A 20892-nucleotide genomic window follows, 5' to 3' on the forward strand; every position below is an offset into this window, starting at 1 on the left:
ATTATTCATCACGTAATGGCCGGTATTTACCACATGCTTCATTGCTTTTTGGAAATTCCCCTGTTCGTTTTAATTCTCCGCAACATTTTTTTTGCTTCATAATTATTAACAGCACTAAATCCCTGCCTTTTTGACACAATGGACGATGATAGAGCTGATAGAACACTTTATGTGGGAAATCTTGAAGCTGGTGTGACTGAGGATATCCTTTATGAACTGTTTTTACAGGTAAAACAACAGAGTAACAAGGTTAGCTAGGTAGGCCGGTTCGCAGGTTCACACAGAGGAAGTTAGGTAGGCTTGGTACTGGTAGGGTGCCACATCTGAGGGAATTCGTTAGCCATCATAGGGCCAGGCCTAGGCTCTATTTTCCTTCTATAGCCTAGGCCTGACCTTGGTTTGTACTTAGACTGAAGCATACGTATGTTAGATCAAAGCACTATCACCTTTTGGCCAGCTAGCTAGGCCTACTAGATAGAAAGGCTCCCAATATTATTTTATATTTTACAAATAATTGTCAGTCAAGACCAACACCAATTCTTTGTTTTATTTTTCAGGCTGGTCCTTTAGTTGCTGTGAAGCGTATGGCTGACAAGCCATTTGCCTTTGTCGAATTTAAACACGATGTCTCCGTTCCCTACGCTAAAAATATCATGGAGGGAACAAGACTTTTTCAAAAAGAATTACGTATTCAGTTTCGCTCAGGAAGTATTCACCAACAGCAATCGCAATCAAAATCTGGATGGCAACCTCAGCCTTCACATGGAAATTATGTACGCTCAAATTCATATCCAAATTTCCAAGGGCAGTCACCGCAGTATCAACAAAATATGAATTTACCACCTCAAGGATGGTTTTCAGAACATCAAATGCAAGGAAATTTTCAACTTCATGGTAACCATCCTAACCAATTTTTTGAAAATAATCATCAGCAATTTATGGACAAACAATTTCATAACCGACATCATCAGAACTATGACAATGATTTCAGGAGAAGTAGTCCCCAGTACCATCGAACAGAAAGCTTCAATGAATATGAATCTAATCCCAGAGATCACCAAAGTTACAATGGTGGTGGAAACAGGTCAAGCCAACATGGAAGAAGCCAAAATGAACAACGAAATTCTAGTGGAAAGAAACGCAGTCATCACATGCGACATGGAAATGAACCACAGGAGATAATTGAGAAACAGATGCGCCGAAATGCCGAATCGGGAATGAGGCATTCATCTGGCAGTAGAGGTCATCACCAACATCATGAATCACGGTCTGGTGGACACCACTATAGGAGGTAGTCAAAGAATTTATGATCTAGAAATGAACTAATTTATCTGATGCAAGATGAACTTAACTATATATTTTAATAACACCGGTCTTCCATTTACTTGGGTAATAGCCAATGTATTTAACTTACTGTAAACAATCACATGTACTATATATGAGTTGAATGGCTTAAAGTACCGGTCTTTCATTTACTTGGGTAATAGGACATTGAGTTGAATGGCTTGAAATACGATTCAACAGTTTTTAATGATCCTGGGCTTTTTATGTAATTAACTTTTTAATTACAATTAATTTTATCAAATACAACACTGCTTTGATGTATATTGGTTTTAAAATTTTATGCAATAATGTATTATTTTAAAGTTTGTGTTACTCTTTGTATCTTATTTTAAACAATTGTACAGCAGTTTACCAGTTTCATTTACAAATGACTTTTTCTTAATATTAATTCATATTTAATTCAATGAAATGAACATAAATATTAAAATTTACCAAATATAATACCTGTTATTTATTTTAGGTTACTGTACAGTTTTCAGTCTAGCTACAGTATGAGGTGTTTAAATGGTTTATTTTAATTCATTGTATCAATTCTGTCATTGTTTTAAAAGTTTCACATTTTTTCTAAATTCTGTTGCTGAGCACCAGTTTGACTTTTACCTGTAATTTATACATGTTTATGAAATGCCTTTTGCTTCTTTAGGTCACATGACATTTTTCAATGTTTTTCAGAGTCTGCCTCTCTTTTCTGCTACCTATAGTCCTACAATTACACTGTTAGTGTTACACTCTTCTATTCTTCATGCCAAAACCACTACTAGTTTGCTTAAAATTTGTTGAGACAGTCCTGTTTTATGCTGGTGTTAACTATGTATTTCAGTTATTATTTAAACGTAACTTTTAATTTAGTAAATTGATGTCTATTATTTAATTGTTTTAATCAGCAACTACCTCGGTTTGATTATACAAAAAGGTGATGACAATCTATTATCATATTCCTAAAACCTATTTTTGGAATAATATATATCTGTCCATAACATAATTTTAAGATTAGTGTGACATGTACTGTATATGGTTTGCCCCTATATACAGTAGGTGGTTTACAGTAGGTGTAATGTGACATAACCATGCCCATATATGGATATAAAACATGACATACCTATGTGTATATATTTGCAAATCACACATATTTGTTGCATAAAACTAAAAAATAATGCGGGCAGAGATTTAGTATTTTGTGTATATCTTTTGAAAATAAACCAAGGCTGAGTATCATATAAAGATCTGTTGTTTAATTTTTGGCACTGTAAACTGATAAAGTACCTTAAATAAAATTATTTATTTTTAAGAAGTCACATGGGCTTAATCTCAAGAAGAAACCCATCTCGAAAAGAAGCTCATGGGCTTCTAATCCAGATAATATGATCTACTTTTGAGATAGTACTAACATTCAGACAAATGTTATGTTAGATGATTATGATAGCGTGTCAGTATCAATTGAATTTTATTGTACTAGCATTGTTAAAAAAAAAAATTAAACAGAATTTTGAATTCCATAATTGAAGAAATATTGTAGCCCAAGTAGCAATTCCAAAACTTACAGCATTCATTTTGAAAAGAAACTCCCATTTTTGGTTTCCAAAGGTAATTTAAAAAAAAAAAGCCCATCTCGACAAGAGGCCCATCTTGAAAAGAAACCCATCTAAGGATTCCAAGAAAACAAGCCCATGACTTCTATTTAAGGTTTGACGGTATTAATTAATAGGGCCTACTCACTCACTTTATAATACAATTGAATTGAAACCCCCCCCCCCCCAAAAAAAAGAAAACGAAACAATATTACTATGAAAGTTGGAAGCCATTTAAACATCACATCTTAAATGCACATTCATAAATTTAGATAAAAAATCGACAATATGCAGAAATGCAGTAAAACAAATGTAAACATAAATCGCTAATTATTCTACCAATGGTCAGAGTATAGACATTTTTTTGTTTAGCGCCCCCACGTGGCAAAGCTGTTCCCGGAGTACGTGTATCCAACTTTTAGAGGCCAAGACGCAGAGGCCATTGGGTGAGAGGAGAAAACTCCGGCAGCTTCGGCGTATTTAACGTCTCTAGGACGTATTTTAATGCCTTTTTTACACATCACAAATCACAAGTTTATGTATTGTGATTTAACCCAAAAAAAGCATACTTAACTAAGATATCACTAATAAACATAGTACAGTACATTAAATACCAAAAACGAGCAAATTACAATCGATAAATATTTATGGACAAAAACATATGTATCATACTCATGTGTCGCTTTTGCTCTTGGCCTTGATTTCTTGTTTCACGTGGTTGTTGGTCTTAATTTTTTTAAATAAAAAGTTTAATGTTTTTATCGATATATATATATATACTGTCTCTTATACACATCTAGATGTGTATAAGAGACAGCATATACAGTGTCTAATAAGGACATGATGGAACATCCTCCTATGAAAAATCATTCTCGTTCGAATCTCGTCGGAGGCATTTTATTACACAATGGTTTTTCAAATCCCCGACGAGGGGGCCGATGCCCCGACGAGGGGTCAGATTTCCAGGACGAAAGCATAGTGGGGGTGGTCGAGCTTCAAATAAAAGGCTTCGAAAGTGGTCCTGGGGGAAAAGCCCCGAAAATTTTGACAATTAAGGGGTTTATAAAGGCTTATTTATTCGATTTTATAGTCTACCAATAGGCCTATATGTAGAAAATACATATAATTTGTTTTCTCCCCGACGTATTGTGCTTTTTCTCCCCGACGGGGGGGGGGGAAGCTTTCCCCGACCGGGGGGCCTCGCTGGAGCCACCGCTGGAGCCACCCCTGGCTTTAGCAAGTAAGAGCATAGCCGTTACGCCACTCAGAACATCACAATTGTCCGTTAATTTGATGTCATTTTTACACTATTTAAAATTATTGACATCAAATTGCAAGTATTCGTATCAATTCTGTTGTTAGTACATTACATACACAAGTCAGATTATTTTTTTAAAATAAATTTTTTCATATAGGGCCTAGTTTCTGAATACTCTCACGAGTTTTATATACCTATCTACATTTCGCTAATGGAGCTACTTTTTGTTTTTTCCTAAAAAAGCAAAATAAATGAAATATAATACAATATCTGGCATCGTTCCATTTTTGGCGTAGTTACGTGTGAATAAATAGCATAATATATCGTATAAGCATACTGACATAAGAGCTCCAATATCTATCAGATCATCAATTGAATTCAAGTAATAAAACGGTTCGGAATGGGCTGTCGGTACGAAATTTAGAAATGTAATTTTCGCTTTTCATTGAAGATTTCTACTAAGGATATTTTGTTCAGTTTACCTCATTTAGGTACTGTCTTATTTGTGGGTGAAGTTTCTCTCTGTTTACGAAATTTAGGCCCATGATGTGTATTACTTTTATTGGCCACCAGCCCTTTTTCACAAAACTTTTATCAGCTATAAAATTTGTGACAATATTGTTTGTTCCTGATAGAAATTAATAAAGTTGAAATTAATTTTCGAAACTGAGATACGTTATACGCAATAGTCAAAAAATAATTTTTAGTTTGAAATAGCGTCCTCTATTATTAAAAATGCCATAGACAGCTGATCTGATTGGATTATGTCGTCGAGACTCTTTCTCAGACATTCACTGATTGGCTAAGTGTTTCGGGATGTTTATCAATGAGTCAATTGGAGAGCGGTTAAGTAGTCTGCTGAAACAGTAATGAGTTTTTGCGGTTTGGTGGTTTTCCATTCTGGATCTGTCAAGTTTTCCCGAAGTTTAAAGTGACAAACACGGTGCCTGTTTAGAATGTGCTGCATATGCCAGCTCTTTCGCCTTTAAATAGTTGAGAAGTACTCAATGGCGTAGGTTGATGTTTCCGTGCTTACTAGCACTTATGGAGGGAGCAAGAAGTACAACTTTGCTATTGCGGTGGATTTGTGTGCTGCTTATATGTGGAGTAACTGCTCAGGATGTTAGTACAACGACAGGTAAGCCTGAACCGTCCAACTCCATGCTTAACTAACCAATAAACCCACCCATCTTCTGCTTAAAATTCGCGGGATCGACATAAGCGACTTACGAATCATAGATACTGTAACTAAGTTACTCATATCTCTGTCTCTGTGTAATATTAAAATTTGATAATGTCGGAGTCTGTAATGTAGAATTATTTTTTTTTAAGTTCACCGTCTGTGGAGTGGATAGGCCCCGATATGCATAGGATAGGCTTTGATTTCAATTAAGGAAAGCGCCCAAGTGATGATAACTCTTCTGGGTGTTTGAAATCAGTGTTCAAGATGAGAATCATATCATCATATAGATAATTATAATAATAATATAATAATAATTTATTTATGATAATTATTCTACCAGGTTTGTTGTTAATCAGTTCTTATATAAGCTGTGACTTGATTGTGAGGAGAGGTGGCTGGTAATTATTTCTGATGGGGGGTTGGGGTGAAAACTTCTGGGTCATGCCATTCCCGACCACTTTCATATGTCACTGACTAACCATACAAAGTTAATGATTCAACATAACCAACTGAGCTCGATTTTCTCCCTCCCACCCCCACCCACCTCAACCTCGCACCTGAGAAACCAGGGTTACAGATTGCTCTATATTGAAAAGCCTGCTGGTATCATTCTAGCTTGCACTGTTGAGGGGCTGTGAAGTGGTTTGTTCTCTCATTTGAATAGGAAACTTAATAACTGAGGTAGACTATGTATTTGGTACCAGTAGCCAAATCCATTTTGAAAACAATTTAATTACCTTCTTGGTATTGGCTTAATAAACAAACAAATTGTACAATTTAATCCAACCAAATCAGTTTACATTATTTGTAACTCAAGATAGGATGAATACATCTACAGTTTACTTCATCCTTCTCAGTACATTTGGAGGTCTTGAATCAAACCATGGCTGAACTTGCTCTTTGTTCATTCACAAATTCAAATATGAAATATTGTTGCCGTTATTTCAACAGTTTTATTTTTAAATGTGCTGTAATCATTTGTATTAAATCTGTTTAAAATCTGGGTTTTTAGGTAACAGTGCATGAAATCTGTTATGTTGATAGTTGTATTTAACAATAATTGCCATATGCTAAATTACCTTTGCTTATCAAGTAATCAAGTACTGTACTGTACAACATGTTATTCAAGAGTATAATAATTATGTGGATAATATTTGACTGAAGCCCAACAAAAGAATTAACATGGTGTAAAAGTAATTTTCACAATTTTATAGTTGGTTTGAAATGGTAGTGAATAAAAACCACTTAAAATATTACTGATGGTAGTCATTTTGTTAACTGATCCATGTGTATATTTAAATAGAATTATTGCATTTCATTTTGTTAGGTAAATTGAAAGGTCTTTTAAATATATTTTATATAGTTAAATAAAATGGTTTAAATTGGAGTTAAAGAATAATACAATATTTATTATTTTATTAGGCCTATATTATTGTTAAATTATCTCAGTATGTTGCACACTGAAAGCTTATATTGTTTGGCTTTCCCTTTAAATACATCTTCATTGGTATTCAGATTGGATTTTATTAAGTATGTTAGCTTTAAAGAAATTATACATCAAGGGTTATTTTTAAAATAATATATTGATGTTTGAATCAAACCACTGTTATGAGTATGTTCAATCAATATTTAATTCATGAGATTTTCCATATTCATTTTGAGTATACACTGTTAATATTCTATTAGCATAGCCATTACCAAACCATCTGAAAACACAAACGTCACCAGAGATGATAAATTCCGAAGGGACTCACCAGAGTCCTAAAATTAAGAATCCAAAAAATAATCCCATTATAAACCATTAAATAGGTCATTGAGTTGTGTAAACTGGAGTTGAGTGACCACATTGTATTTGGCCCCTGAGACCTCAAGATTTTACTCCAGAATGCTTCAAATTACAAGTGGATTCTCTATTCTTAAGTTTAAATTCATGAACCTGTATTTTAAAATACAGTCACCTTTTTATATGGGTTCCTAATTCCAGTCCTCTGTATTCATGCAGTATTAAAAAAAATTTCATCAACAGGTTATCTTTATAGCATACACATTCATTTGAATAATAAACCAAAAACTCCTTGAGTGTGTCAGTTTTCACTTGCACTAAATTGTTATTGTCTGGTATAATTTTTGTAATTAAATACTAATAATGTTATGGACCTAGTTTCCAAAATATAGAGAGATTTATTCAAAAATCCAAAGAGGTAGGATTTATAATGAAAGGTGTCAAATATCTTGTAAGTTGCCCCAAGCTGTTGCATATAATTTTTTGCTTGAGAAAGTTTTGAGACTCGTCTGAAAGAAATGTGATTAAAGTATTCAACCCAAAAATGTAGTGATTGTTATCTCATCCGGTGACAATACACTTTGAATTTACTGTGTTTATATCTAAGAAAGTTAAATTAATGTTCCACATATTCTAGATCTATGTTTACAGTACTTTTTAAAACTTTCAGAAAACAGATATAGAATTGTTAATATTGACAAAGCTTTCGTTAAGTTTTAAAGTTTTTTTTCAGCGAAATAACAATTTTTCTATAAAACTGCATAATAAACAGTGATATTACAAGAAGATAATCAGTTGTTCCAGACAACAAATATTGATTATTGATCGACTTGTGAGATGATGATTTGAATGATTAATTTAATTTGATCATTGTGGATTATTTGTGACATCAGTTGATATGTATAGTTCTGGATTGTTTTGAACACCTGGGTATAAAATATCACTTAAAAAAAGTACAGTTACTGTACCATTCTCAATCACATTGCATCGTTCAAAACAAAAATTGTATGATATTTACCAAGCTGCTTCTGTTTGAACAAATTGAATGATCAATTTTTGGTAACTATGTTTCCTTTGTCATCTACCAATTATCAAATAGCATATTCCTCCAGATATTTGGTTAACCATTTCAAATAGTATACCGTTAGATGGAGATGAGGAACTGTGCACTTAAAGGCTTTATAATAGTTGTTTTGTAGGTCATACGATATTGATTAATACTGGTCTTTGTTTATTAGATTGACAATGAAATACTTGTTAGCAATATGTACTCAGTATATTATTCATTATACGATAGGCTTACACACTGTTTAGTTGATGTTTAATGGCTTTTTGGTACATCTGCCTAACTAACATCCTAACCTTTTTTTTACATCAAAATGAGGGCTAGGGTTTTGTTTCATCATGTTACACAAAGAGTATTTTGAATTTCAATTTTGTTGACAAGAAGATTTTAGCTGCCTTCATTGATTCTTTTGTTAAAGCTTATTGATCAGTTGTAGTAGGGTATGCCTGGGGAAAAGGGGTAGGCCTGTACCTGTAGAATAAAGGGTCAGAAGAATTTTATTTACTTTTAACAGTTCTGGTTGTTTGAAAGCTGAAGTCTCAACAATGACTTCACCAGGATGTACTTGTCAATTTAACAATGAAGTACGTCCCAATGAGGGTGTTACTTTGCAAAAATCATAAAACATCATGATTGATTTTAAAATATAATAAAACTTTTTTTAAAACTTTTTTAAATGAAAGATAAATAAAAAACTTTAAATAATATTTATTACAGCTTAATATTTTTTTCTAAATGTTATTGTAAAACATTGTTTTTAACTCTGAATTATTGAAGGTTATATCGCAGCAACAAAAGCTTTAGTCGTCTGCTAATGAGGCAGAAAAAAGTATAATACCTTCTGACTACCACCATTGAATGATACCAAGTATTGGCTAACCTGTACAACACAGACCAATCTCTCATGGCTACAATCCCACTTATCCTCTGAAATATTCAATTGTTTTTGAGAATGAATGAACTTAGGTGTTGGGTGTGTGAAACTGTTCGATATATGGTTATATTGAGGCCATCAATGAAAGAACTCATCCATTACTTTTGTGCTATCAATACAAGATTGATTTTATTGAAGAAGATCTACTGACATTGAAATTCTTGAGTTAGTACAACCTCAAGTTCAAACATGTTTACAAAGTTGGTACTAAGATTAGATGACCTGCACCAGACTATTAAGACATTGGGCCAGTTTCGACTGGGAAGAAAAAATTGATTAAAAATCACTTTTTCAAAAAAATCGCTTAGGAAACAATTCCCTTTAAATTTTTTATTTATTTCACAATTACCTTTTAGCAGAACAAATTCAAAAGGCACATTTTGTCGTCTGCTTACTAGCCAATGATTTTGTCGTCTGCTCACTGCCACTAATTTGTTTTGCTTAAGTTCAAAATGAGTATCAACATTTTGGTGTGTAGATATTGATTCCATTCAGGTGCTAATTCAGCTTTGCTAATCCTATTACAAATAAAACCATTTTCACAAATTGTTAAATTCATAATTTAATTAATCATTTTGTTTATGCATGGATTTGAGGTATTATTCTCAAATGGAGGTTGGCACCTTTAGATTTTGTTTATGGTCATGTGAGGTATCATCAAGTATAAACAGATTGGCTCATTTGCTTGAATCTCTAAACCCTCAACAACCAAATACTGTAATACAATGTTATATATAAATATACTGTTATAGTAAGTTTTTTTAAAACTACCTTGAGAAAAAACTTGTCCTAATTAAAAAATCAATTGTCTGTCCACACTATTAGATTTCCTTTGACAATACTTGTGATTTGTCTAATACTGTATATGGACAGGTTATCATGCCCATATATGGGCATATCATACCCATATGTGGGCATATCACAGGTATTGGTCACATAAAACCTATAGTGTAGAGCTTTTGACATTGTTGAAAATGTGAGTTTCACAATCGTGCTTGCAGACAATATGGGATGATGATAATTATGATCGCATGGAAATTATCCTCTAACTTTTATTATTTTAATTATTTTTATTTTTTTAAAAATAATAATAATATTAATAATAATAAATACTTTATTTCATGGTAAAACTTATTCACTCAAGGGTGTTTTTCATCAAAGCCGTGCAAGGCCATATAAATAAAAGTAGTATAAAACTAGAAAAACAAATGCAAACACAATATAGTAGTTAAATGTACAGTACATTAATTGCGCATTGAACAGGAATCTGAAAATATACGCTTTATAAATAAATATTATTATTAAATATAAAAAACAGAAGGTAAAAATGATACATACATACTAAAAAATCAATAGTATATATATAAGTATGTATATGGATTCATTTATCATATTACAATACCATATCCAGTACTAAAATATATCAGTACCATATCAACACACATGTTTAATGTTTCTAGAAAAAATGTGTAAATAAAGAAGTACTGTACTCTACATGGCAATCTAGTACTTTACTAGAAATGGTTCCAGTGAAAATTCCAAAGCATTACCAACTCCAAATCAGTGTTGTGGGAATTTATCTGGAGTGCAGGCATTTATAAGCTAATGTTCAAATGAGCTTAAAATAGACATGAAACTTCTAAGTATTAGGAGTGCATTTGCAAAATGCTTTGATATATATCAACTTTGAGTATGTTCTTATTTTTTATTGTCAGTTGTAACTATTCTGACAACATAGTAAAACATCGTCTGATTTTGGATCTATATAGTGGGAAGTTCATAGCTTTACTTTATCCATGAGCCCTAACAATATTTACTACATAATTGCTAGGCAATAACTGAAAACCGTATTGAGATAATTTTTTGAGAATGGCATTCTGAAATAAAAGTTACTGTCTGTTAATTTGAGGTCACCATTTTAATCCATGTTAAAAATGTAAAAATCCTGATAGATTCAATAAATAGAAACCATTTTTCTTTAAATTGATATTAATCTTAATATTAATCCAAAGTGATGTTTTTAATATTAATTTTAATAAAGTTACATTTTTATAATGCATATAATAATGCAAAAACTTTTTTCATGCATTTCTTCAAAAAATAGGAACAATGTACATAAATAGAACAAAAACTTGCTTGGGTCATTGTGGTGTCTACTTACTACTGTACAGTAAATATAATAATAATATAGTTTTTCTTTTTCCTTTTAAAAAATAGTTTTAGATAAATTTCTTTTTATATTATATGTTTCTATTTGATGCTTTTATTGTGAATAGATACCAAGTAAATTTCATAAATCAATCAACAAAAATGAATTAATTTGATTTGTGCATGTGGTTTCAGCCTACCACAACCTTGTGGTTTTCCTTCTCTATGATCATAACATTGTTGAGTGCTACAAAGAAGTTGACATTTTGTTTTCATTGGTTGCTTTTATTGCTTCTACAAATAGCTTCAGGTGAATACATGGTTCAATCATCTCTTGATCATTCAAGTATTGAGTCATGTGCTAACAGACATGCTTTAGAGGGGTATTGTTTCACTATAGAGCAGCAAGTTTTTTTGTTTGTTGGCCTGTTCATCATTTTACAAGGGTGCCCTTGAGACAGTGCTGGGGATAGCTAACATCAATTTGAAAATTTTATTTTTGAAGCATAAGCATCATATCATTGTAAAGTGTGTGTAGGGTCCATAAAAATGAAATATTCTTTTTATGATGTATTTTAATAAGTTTTCATGAGTTATTCAAATTATTTCAGTTGAAAGAAAGCTATTTTAGTGTAACATATTATGTGGCAGTATAATAAATAATGATATTTAATTGACATTTCGCTTTGTCATCAGTGGCAGCTCATAAAAGTGGTGCAGTTAATCTTAAACTAATAAAAGCAGAGGAAAGTAAAGCTAAAGACATTAATAAAAAATAATATAAGAACTTTAAAACTAAAAGCAAAAATACTATTTTGAGTTGAACATTTATTCATACATTCCCCTCCCCCTCCCACATATGCACATAATAAACATATATATTTTTAGGCTGTACGTTCTTGGTTTAAATTTTGCTGAGAAATACAAGTAGAGTTCAGTATATAGCTCATACTTATGTTTTGATTGATGGTGCAAGACTTGTGATAAGAACAACTGAATCCATCCTCATTTCTTAAATGTCATCATTAGTTACAATAACGGTTTGTTCATCCTTGTTAAATTTGTAGTGTTTATTTCTCCAAGTCCCAAACTACAAGGACACCACCAGAAAAATCCTGTTTTCTTTATTTTTATTTTAGGATGATGAAAGCATTTTATCTTGCAGATTTGAGGTCAAATTATATTATTAAGACAAGTTTATTGTGTTAGCATAGTTAGTGTCATTATTAACCTGGCTAATTCACTAAATAATTTTTTTCAGAGCATACATTCGGAATTGTAGCCCACTAAATGTTCCTCAAAGATGTTAAGTTGTAATATCAAGTGACGTCACTTCATAAAGCATGTTTTCTAATATAAATAATCTCATACATTATCAATTTAGGATAAACACTCCTAGTAGCTTGCTAGCAACTAGCCACATCCTGTTTATGTTTCTGGGTGGTTTTTTTTTTTCCTTCTGAATGTTTAGTTCAAAACTGTTTATAATCTTCACCATTGCCTTTAATATTGGTATATACAGTACTGTACCAGGATACTAGATATCATTTCTTTAAATGAATTAAACTTTAAATGTCCACTTTCAGGAAATATAATGAGAGATATAATATATTTTGACATTTACTCTTGATATCATTTTTATCACCTAACTTTTATGAGGATTTTTTTTTTGTGCGGTAGACCTTATACTTCATATATTTATAGTTAATAAGCACATTATAAACATAGCCTGGAATTACTGTCCAAAATGGCCGACTATTTAACCGCCAGAATCATGATCTGTTTTCTCAGTAAACATTTTTGTTCTCATCTACAAAAAAAAAATCAATTGATGAAATGCGATCTACAGGCTAGTTAGTAGTGTAGATTGGATATCGAAAAATAGAATAATAGTAGGTTTGACTCTCTACTCTCTACATGTACAGAATAATAAGTGATATATTATCGCTATGAAGGTTTTTTTTTTATGAGGTTACATTATATAGAACATTATCAGTTCTCAAATTTTTTGTCTGAAAACGTTATTAATTTAGCAGAACACAGCTAGAAGATGTTTTCTTCCTTTAGTAAAATATTTCTTTTGTTAAAATGACCAGCTATTAAAGTTCTTGAACATTAGTTGCTTAATTACCATGGCAACACATCATTTATGTCTTGTATAGATATCATAAGATACACAAACAACAATATACAACCTTGGAGAAGCGAGTTTTGTTGAAATGCGCTATGTGTGGCCTTTTCTGATAAACTACACAATTCCAGTGTTTTTATTAGGTCTACAAATATCACAAAGATGGTTTTGATTAAAAACTGAAAATCTTAATTGAGTAATCATGATCTTAACAATGTAGTTGTTAAGTAGGCGACTTGGCCTGCTATTCCAAATATTTTGAAACTACCCTTGAACCAGAAAAAGATGATTAGTTTTAGTGGAACCTCATGACATGTGAGTACAACTTTTGGTTTGGCCTCCAACCTCTCCATGTTGCTGGCTGTCATCAGCTTCACAATGGCTATGCAAAATGAGGTGTGATTTGGAACAAATTTGTTAGGAATTATTGTGACCTTACAAATGTTGTATGTAATGAACATGTAATTGTTTTTTCTTCTGGGAAATTCAGTCACTTGTGAAGTTAAATTTCAGCTACTTGTGCCTGTCAAAATTATTTTCAGAAATAATTTCCTACCCTCATGTCTTGATCTTTCAAAAATAAATTTTGTTAAACAAGTTTAAAAGAAGTCTTGCCATAGGCCCACATAGACACTTGTTGCTATTTGTAGAGTGTCTTTGAATTCTCACTGTCTTTGGAATTTTCATTTTTTTATTGTCTTGTCTTATGAAAGCAAAAATGATCGATGACATGGCAACCCAAAAAATGATGAGAAAGGAGACGAAAACCTTTTATTTTGATTTGGCCTTATCATTTAAAGTATACTTATCAATTGAAATCAATATATGGTGATGCTAACAAAACATTGTCCAAAACAACACATTTTTTTCATGGATGGGAAAAATCTGGAAAAAACAACAAGTATGGCACAATATTTACTTGGTTTGTAGCATAAGATAAAAGAAATAGATTACATCCTTCAGTTTTGATGCATGTCGGTCAGCCTACATAATTTAGCATGGCAAGAATTTGTCGATAACTATTCTTGTAATAAAGTGAAATTGTCAAATTTGGTTAAATTTGAGTGATCTAAAAATCCAAACTCCTTTTAATATAATTGTCAATACATTTGTTTTAGCCCGTCTTAAAAAAAGATAAACATTAGCTTAGCATAGCATACACTGTGTCTTCAGTGCTGGGAAAAAAGATCTAAAAAGGAGTCGCATAGCCTATATTAATCTTAAACAGACATGTCTATTAATCAGTAGAGAAATAAATGATTTTTTTAATTCCCTAAATATATTTTTGATATGAATTATGCATTTTTGATCTTGTGCAATGCTAATATTGTATTCAAGATCCTAAAGAAAATATTAATTCGTGATTGTCTTTTATCGTCATGGTTTCTCCTTCATAGAGAAACATATGTTATTAATATTTTAATTCATGTTTTTTTCACACTACTTGACGTAACTGCTTGAGCCATTGGCAAAACAGCTTAATATGCAAATGTCATGTAATACACACAGCGAACAGGTATCTAATAACAACTTGGATAATATTTTCTCATGCAGCTTGTCAAAACATTTATTTCTCAAGAGCTCGTATTTTCAATTCAAATCTTTTCAGGGCTTCTTTTATGAAATCAAAACCTTTTAAATGTTGTTGATTTGTTGTCTAATGAATAAGTGCTGGTACGTATTCAAAGCATTATGCTACAATGATACTTAAAATTACAAAGTTATTATTAAGCAAGATTGTTGCTGATCTCATGGCATTGAATCGAGAACTAAAAAAACTGTAGAGGAATGAGAAAAGCACAAGGAAGGGGATATCCATGGTGCATGACCTACTTGAATTTATAAATGTATTTTAGTAATAAATTTGGCAGTCGAAAATGGGAGCGGATAGGGTAGGAAGGGAGGGCGGTGGGTGGGGGGAGGGGCTCAACTTAACTTCCTAATTTTCTCAACAAGATGAAACTGGGTGGCAGACATTTTGTAACTTAGATTTTACATAACTTTACCACAAAAATTGTGTAACCCACACATTTAGAATCCTGGTGTATGAAGGTCTGAGCTACAACCCAGATCCCGAAATGTAGACTCCCCAACTCCAACTAAAAATAAAACTGAATTAATTACTGTTATCTTTTAGGTTTATTTGCAATTTATCATTTTATGAAGTTACAGATAATTATTTTTGCTGGATGTGCAAAATCATAAAAGTTGTTTTTTTTTTTTGACCTTATTTCCTTGCATTATAAATATGAAAAATGATGGTTATAAAAAGTCTTGCGACGATGAATCATGCGTCTTACAGTAAGGCTCTAAGGTACATTGCTGCAAATATTCCGAGCATGAAGATTGATGCCTATTTATTTATTTATTTTATTTATATATTTATTTTATTCTATTTCGTTTATTGGGACTGAGGGGGATAGTTAAGAAAGGGGCCAAGCTCGATTAGACTTGTCTATTTCTTGGCTCCTATTGTATACCATTTCTTTGTTTTTTGCGTATACAATAAAGAAGAAGAGAAATGGGTATTTTAATTGCTTTCAAGGACTATTATTAAAATTATTGAGTCACTTGAAATTAAAAACAATGAAATTATTATAAATATAAATTGTACTTTATAAGACAAATTAGCAATTATGGTATGATGGTCTTGTAAGCTTTTAATTAGGATCTCCACTACAGGTATGATTCATTTCTCAAAAAAAAAGCATAACAGAACTCTTACAGATGATGACACTGATTTTATGCATGTCATGTCAAAAAGATACCTCTCAACAAACAATGTGTTTAAATTCACAATAAAATTATAATAAGTCAATTGTTTTGTGTATCATTCAAAATCTGGACATATTAATTGAAACCATTGTCATTTTTCATTTATTTTTTAAGAATCAATAAAATTATAAACTCCCAAAAATACATACATTGATTGCTGTCAATTAACTGTATATAATGCAGAAATTATATTACATAGGAAGGTATTATTTATGCATTTGTTAATTGTATTGGGTTTAATTTTCAATTTAAAGCTATTAATTTACATAATATATAATTTAAATATTAAAGTTTATACTTCAAGTTCGTAATTAGCTCAACATTGATAGCTGTCACTTGTCTTTAATTTCAATTTGGTTTTGGTTTCTTATGTCTATGCAGTCATGCCCAAATATGGTTTGCAGTGCATCACACAGGTACTAGTATAGCCATCAGTTATCAATATCATGCTCTTATATTGAAACGATGTGAATTATGTTTGCTCCTCTTGATGAGACTTACCTGGGGTGGTGAGCAGCATTACCATTAATTTCTATAGAAGTTTTCAATTTGTGTCTTCTTGGTTCATTAATACTGAAACCATTGAACTCTTTGGTGGAGTTGCTAGAAATATGATGAGGATTAACCTTATTAGAACAGAACATAATCTTGTTGATGCACTGACTCATTGTGCTCTCATAGTTGTGTGATGTTTAGTAATTAATTTAAGTGAATTTGTGTCTTAACTGACACACTTTATCTGCATTGACCATTTGAAAACAGGTAATCTTAATATGTGAATGTTGTTTTTTCCTGCTAATGATGATTGTGAAAATATTGCAGTGTACAATAAGTGGTTCCTCTCGCTTTATTCAAAAGAGTATTTTTTGGGTTGAGAATTAATAATCATCATTCAAAAAAATAAATGACCAACTCACTTTGATTTAACGAGTTATATTAATTATATCATAACATGTTCTTAATTATATATATTTAAGTTATTTTAAAACTTTTATTTTACTTAATAATACATGTTGCCTTCCATTACTTTATGTAACTGCTCCTTTAATTTCATCCCCTGCTGTTAATTTTACGCTACATTAGATCTTTTGTTGGCAGGGGCCATCAGTTCAACGACTCATTCAACCATGCAGTGTTAGTATCTGTCCATGCTTTTGGCAAACCAGTATTTGTCCATGCTGTAGGCAAACCAGACAATCAACAAAGTGTCAAAACATTTTATTTAAAAAAACCCTCACACTATCACTGAGTAGCAGATGTGATTTTGTTATGAGTTCAGTTAACTGTTTAAAACAACATTCACACCATGGTAGGGCATTCATACGAATAATTCTATAGTACAGTGGTCTATATTCTCCGGTCTATGTTTACATTTGTTTAGTAAATGCATTAAAATCCTACTTTATTGAATGCGTGGATTTGGTCATTGAGGATAGGTTCACACTAGAGCCCTAACGTTGAGATCGGGGGCTAACCGTTAGACAAGCATCCATAGAGAAAGCCTGATCAGTTAGCGCTAACTGTAAGCATCCATGTGAGAATACCCGATCGGTTAGCGCTAACCGTTACCAGGATCTGGATATGCTAAAGGTTAGCTAGTGCTATCTTTTAGCAAATTTAATGTGTTTCTATCATTAAACACATGTACGCATTTCCAATTTCCAGTTTCTTATTGGCCAGTGATCTCACCGTCATCATCTTGATCTGGATCGGGAATTTTCTTGTATGAAAGCAAAGGTGAGCATGTATCTTGATCCTGCTAACTGTTAGCTGGTGTGAGTGAACATAGCCTGAAGAAGATCAAATGAGACAGACCAAATTGACTATAGAAACTCATATGCCTGTCTGATAATGTTTAGATTGATTGGTCGGTAGTACCAAGGGAGATCTTAATGTTCCTTCTGTATGCCTCTGGAATTCTGTTTAAGCTAGCATTTTTACAAGTAAGTTAGGCCTTTGTCACATTCTTGGCTCTGTTTCTTTTGACCTCTAAATCTTTCCAGTCATAAATTCTGTTAAATATTTTCCATCCTATTCAATAATGAATCTTCTTTTTAAAATTGTGAAACAGGTCAAAAGAATTAAATGTTATCAGATTGGTTTAATCTCTTAGGGAATATTATAAAACCATGAAACATTGAGAGGAATTAGTGTGAACAATGATAATACTATTATAATAAACCTAAAGCCTATTTGAAATTGCCAAACCTTTTCATAAATTGGATTAAATTTTGAAAATAAAAGGATATATATTAAATTATTTTATAGATTCCCAGGGTTTATTATGGTAGGAGGGTAGAGAAGGTTGAGGCTATGAACTCTGAATATAATTTAAAGGGGTCTAGCACTGAATATCCTTTTTTTTTTATAAGAACACAGTTTGTAAAAGTACTGACACTGAAAATGCTTTAAAAATAAAAACAATAAGAACAAGTTGAGGCTGAGGTAAAATTTCAAATGAGGTTCTTATTTTAAAAACAAGGAAAACCAACAAATCAAGCTAACCACATATTGTACATTAAAGGTTAATGTTAAAAAATGTTATACGGTAAAATTCTGTTGGCCTTATCTTACCTTATGTGCAGTAGGTGTGACTATGTAATACACTCTAATACAGTACAGTAATATACTGCAGTATAATAATTTTGAATCTTTGAATAATAAGTAAAGTAAGAACATTTTAAGCCTGAATATTTTACTGGTTCTTATAAAAAAAATGTAAACTAGTTGTCTAACTAAATGATATTAAAGCCTACTCTGGATTATAACAATATATGCAGAAATTCGGATTGATATTAATGTTTATTTCGTATTGGCATATTTATAAGTCTAAATATTTTTTACCTTAATTTATGAAGTACTGTATTGTATCAGTAATAATGCTTCTATTTCATTTTAAAGAAACCATAATAATGATAGTATATCTCAATATTAATCAAAACATGGTATCATAAAGATTGCAGTAATTGATAATTTATAATGTTAACTGTCTATGTAAGTAATACCAAATAATGGGTTTGCACACCAACAATTTTCTGAAATTATTTCTCTCGGCGTGTAAACATTATGGTGGTACCTTTTTTCTGTAGGAATACTATTATCAAGCTGTTCAAATTGAATCATATACCTTTCATATATATATAGATACCTGTTGATTTGAAAGTATTGAAGTGTAAAATGATTTAAGATTATAAAATCATAAAACAGCTCTTTTAACAATTAAGTGTGTTCATTTGTGGATTTTTACTTTTTTTTGTAAGCCCATAAAATGTAATTACTTTGCTACTTTTCGGTTCATTTCCTTGAGAATACTGTGTTTATTTGATACACTCCAGTGAAGACACCCACGACATGGGACTGATTGGCTAACTACCTGTCTAATAATTTGATGTTTGTTATTAAAGGATTCATAAAAAAAGAAGAATGCTTTGGACAATGATTATATATGCTTAAGGATAGTCATCTGCATATTGTGTAATATAATAATCATATGTAGATATTTCTTCTACATAAATAACACTTTAATGCACTGAATATTTGAGTGACATGTAAAAAAAAACTTACGTAGATAAAAATCAAAACCATGATATTTAGGGAATTGTAGTAACAACATACAATAGGTGATGAGAATGAGGATGTTATTAATTTGCATTAAATTAAAATAGGATATGATTAATCAACATACTTGTTTTCATAATAAATTATTTCCTCAACTATATTTTGGAGGAATTACTAGTTCATTTGAGTTCTTTTTATTAATAATCATAGTCATGCCATTAAAAACTGGTGTTTAATTTAAGAACACAAACTGTTATGAATTGATAATCAGATCATATTATTTTATTGGCTTGTAAAAACATCATCTATTCACTGATACCTTGTAATAAATCCACAAAACAAACAATATAGTTTGATATCAAATAATTAAAATTTGATTTCCTATAAAACGTTGCCTGAGTGATAAGCATATGATTATTGAACATGATGAAGGTGGTAACCACAACAACTGAAAAGATGCTATAGATAAAGTTGCGATACTTATAGTGAATTATGGAAATATGATCAGTGGAAAACTGAAGACACATTGCAAACCTAACCTTACGTGATGTAATGAACTGATAAATAAGATCAATGAAGAGCTAAGCACGCCACTGTAAATATACCAATACCTGTTGTAATTTCCTCCCACTACATTAAATTAAGAGTGAACTTGGTCTAGAATCAATGCTAGTCGATAATCAGGCCTTGATGGGTAAAGCAAGCAAGAAGACACGTCAACAATTGTTGTCATTAGTTGCCATGACAGCAACTGGAATATCTTTGCTGGCAGAAATTCAATGTGTTAAGGTGTAGTAGTATGGTTGATTAATTAAAGTGATTATTTAAATTGCAAAAATAATAAGATTAACTTAATATCAGATTATGATGCAAGATAATAATAGTATTATGATACCAATGAATGGTATAGAGCTGATTAAATTTGATAATGCAGATTAGATAATAAGCTCATTTAATAATTAAAAATGTGACTCATAATTAATAGTACAATCTCAGATTAAAATATTAATTGCACATTAATGAAAATCTTGTTCAATTAATGGAAGGATGTGAAGTATTCCCCTCCTTGGTGTTCCTTACAAATCACTTTAGTATCTGGAGTATTTTTAATGGAGTACTGTATTTTATACAATCAGGATTTTGT

The 20892-nt window shown here is 31.5% G+C and overlaps 2 protein-coding genes across 3 annotated transcripts in view; both read left to right on the plus strand.

The window, feature by feature from the left end:
• Positions 1 to 25: 25 nt before the first annotated feature.
• Positions 26 to 2565, plus strand: LOC117103737 (RNA-binding protein 7-like). The gene is made up of 2 exons (XM_033244343.1): positions 26 to 228; positions 558 to 2565. Exons 1-2 carry the CDS (start codon positions 139 to 141, stop codon positions 1293 to 1295), a joined length of 828 nt encoding a protein of 275 aa, XP_033100234.1. The 5' UTR covers positions 26 to 138; the 3' UTR covers positions 1296 to 2565.
• Positions 2566 to 4990: 2425 nt separating this feature from the next.
• The window catches only part of LOC117103738 (protein turtle homolog A-like), a 43749-nt gene continuing 27847 nt past the window's right edge, over positions 4991 to 20892 (plus strand). For both annotated transcript variants that reach the window (XM_033244344.1, XM_033244345.1), the window contains exon 1: positions 4991 to 5308. In XM_033244344.1, the coding sequence (XP_033100235.1) occupies positions 5191 to 5308 (118 nt within the window). In that variant the 5' untranslated portion in view covers positions 4991 to 5190. The remainder of the gene's footprint in view (positions 5309 to 20892) is intronic.

Source organism: Anneissia japonica, unplaced genomic scaffold (assembly GCF_011630105.1).
Source record: "Anneissia japonica isolate Jap-2015-1 unplaced genomic scaffold, ASM1163010v1 scaffold287925_len434832_cov202, whole genome shotgun sequence".
NCBI lineage: Eukaryota > Metazoa > Echinodermata > Crinoidea > Comatulida > Comatulidae > Anneissia > Anneissia japonica.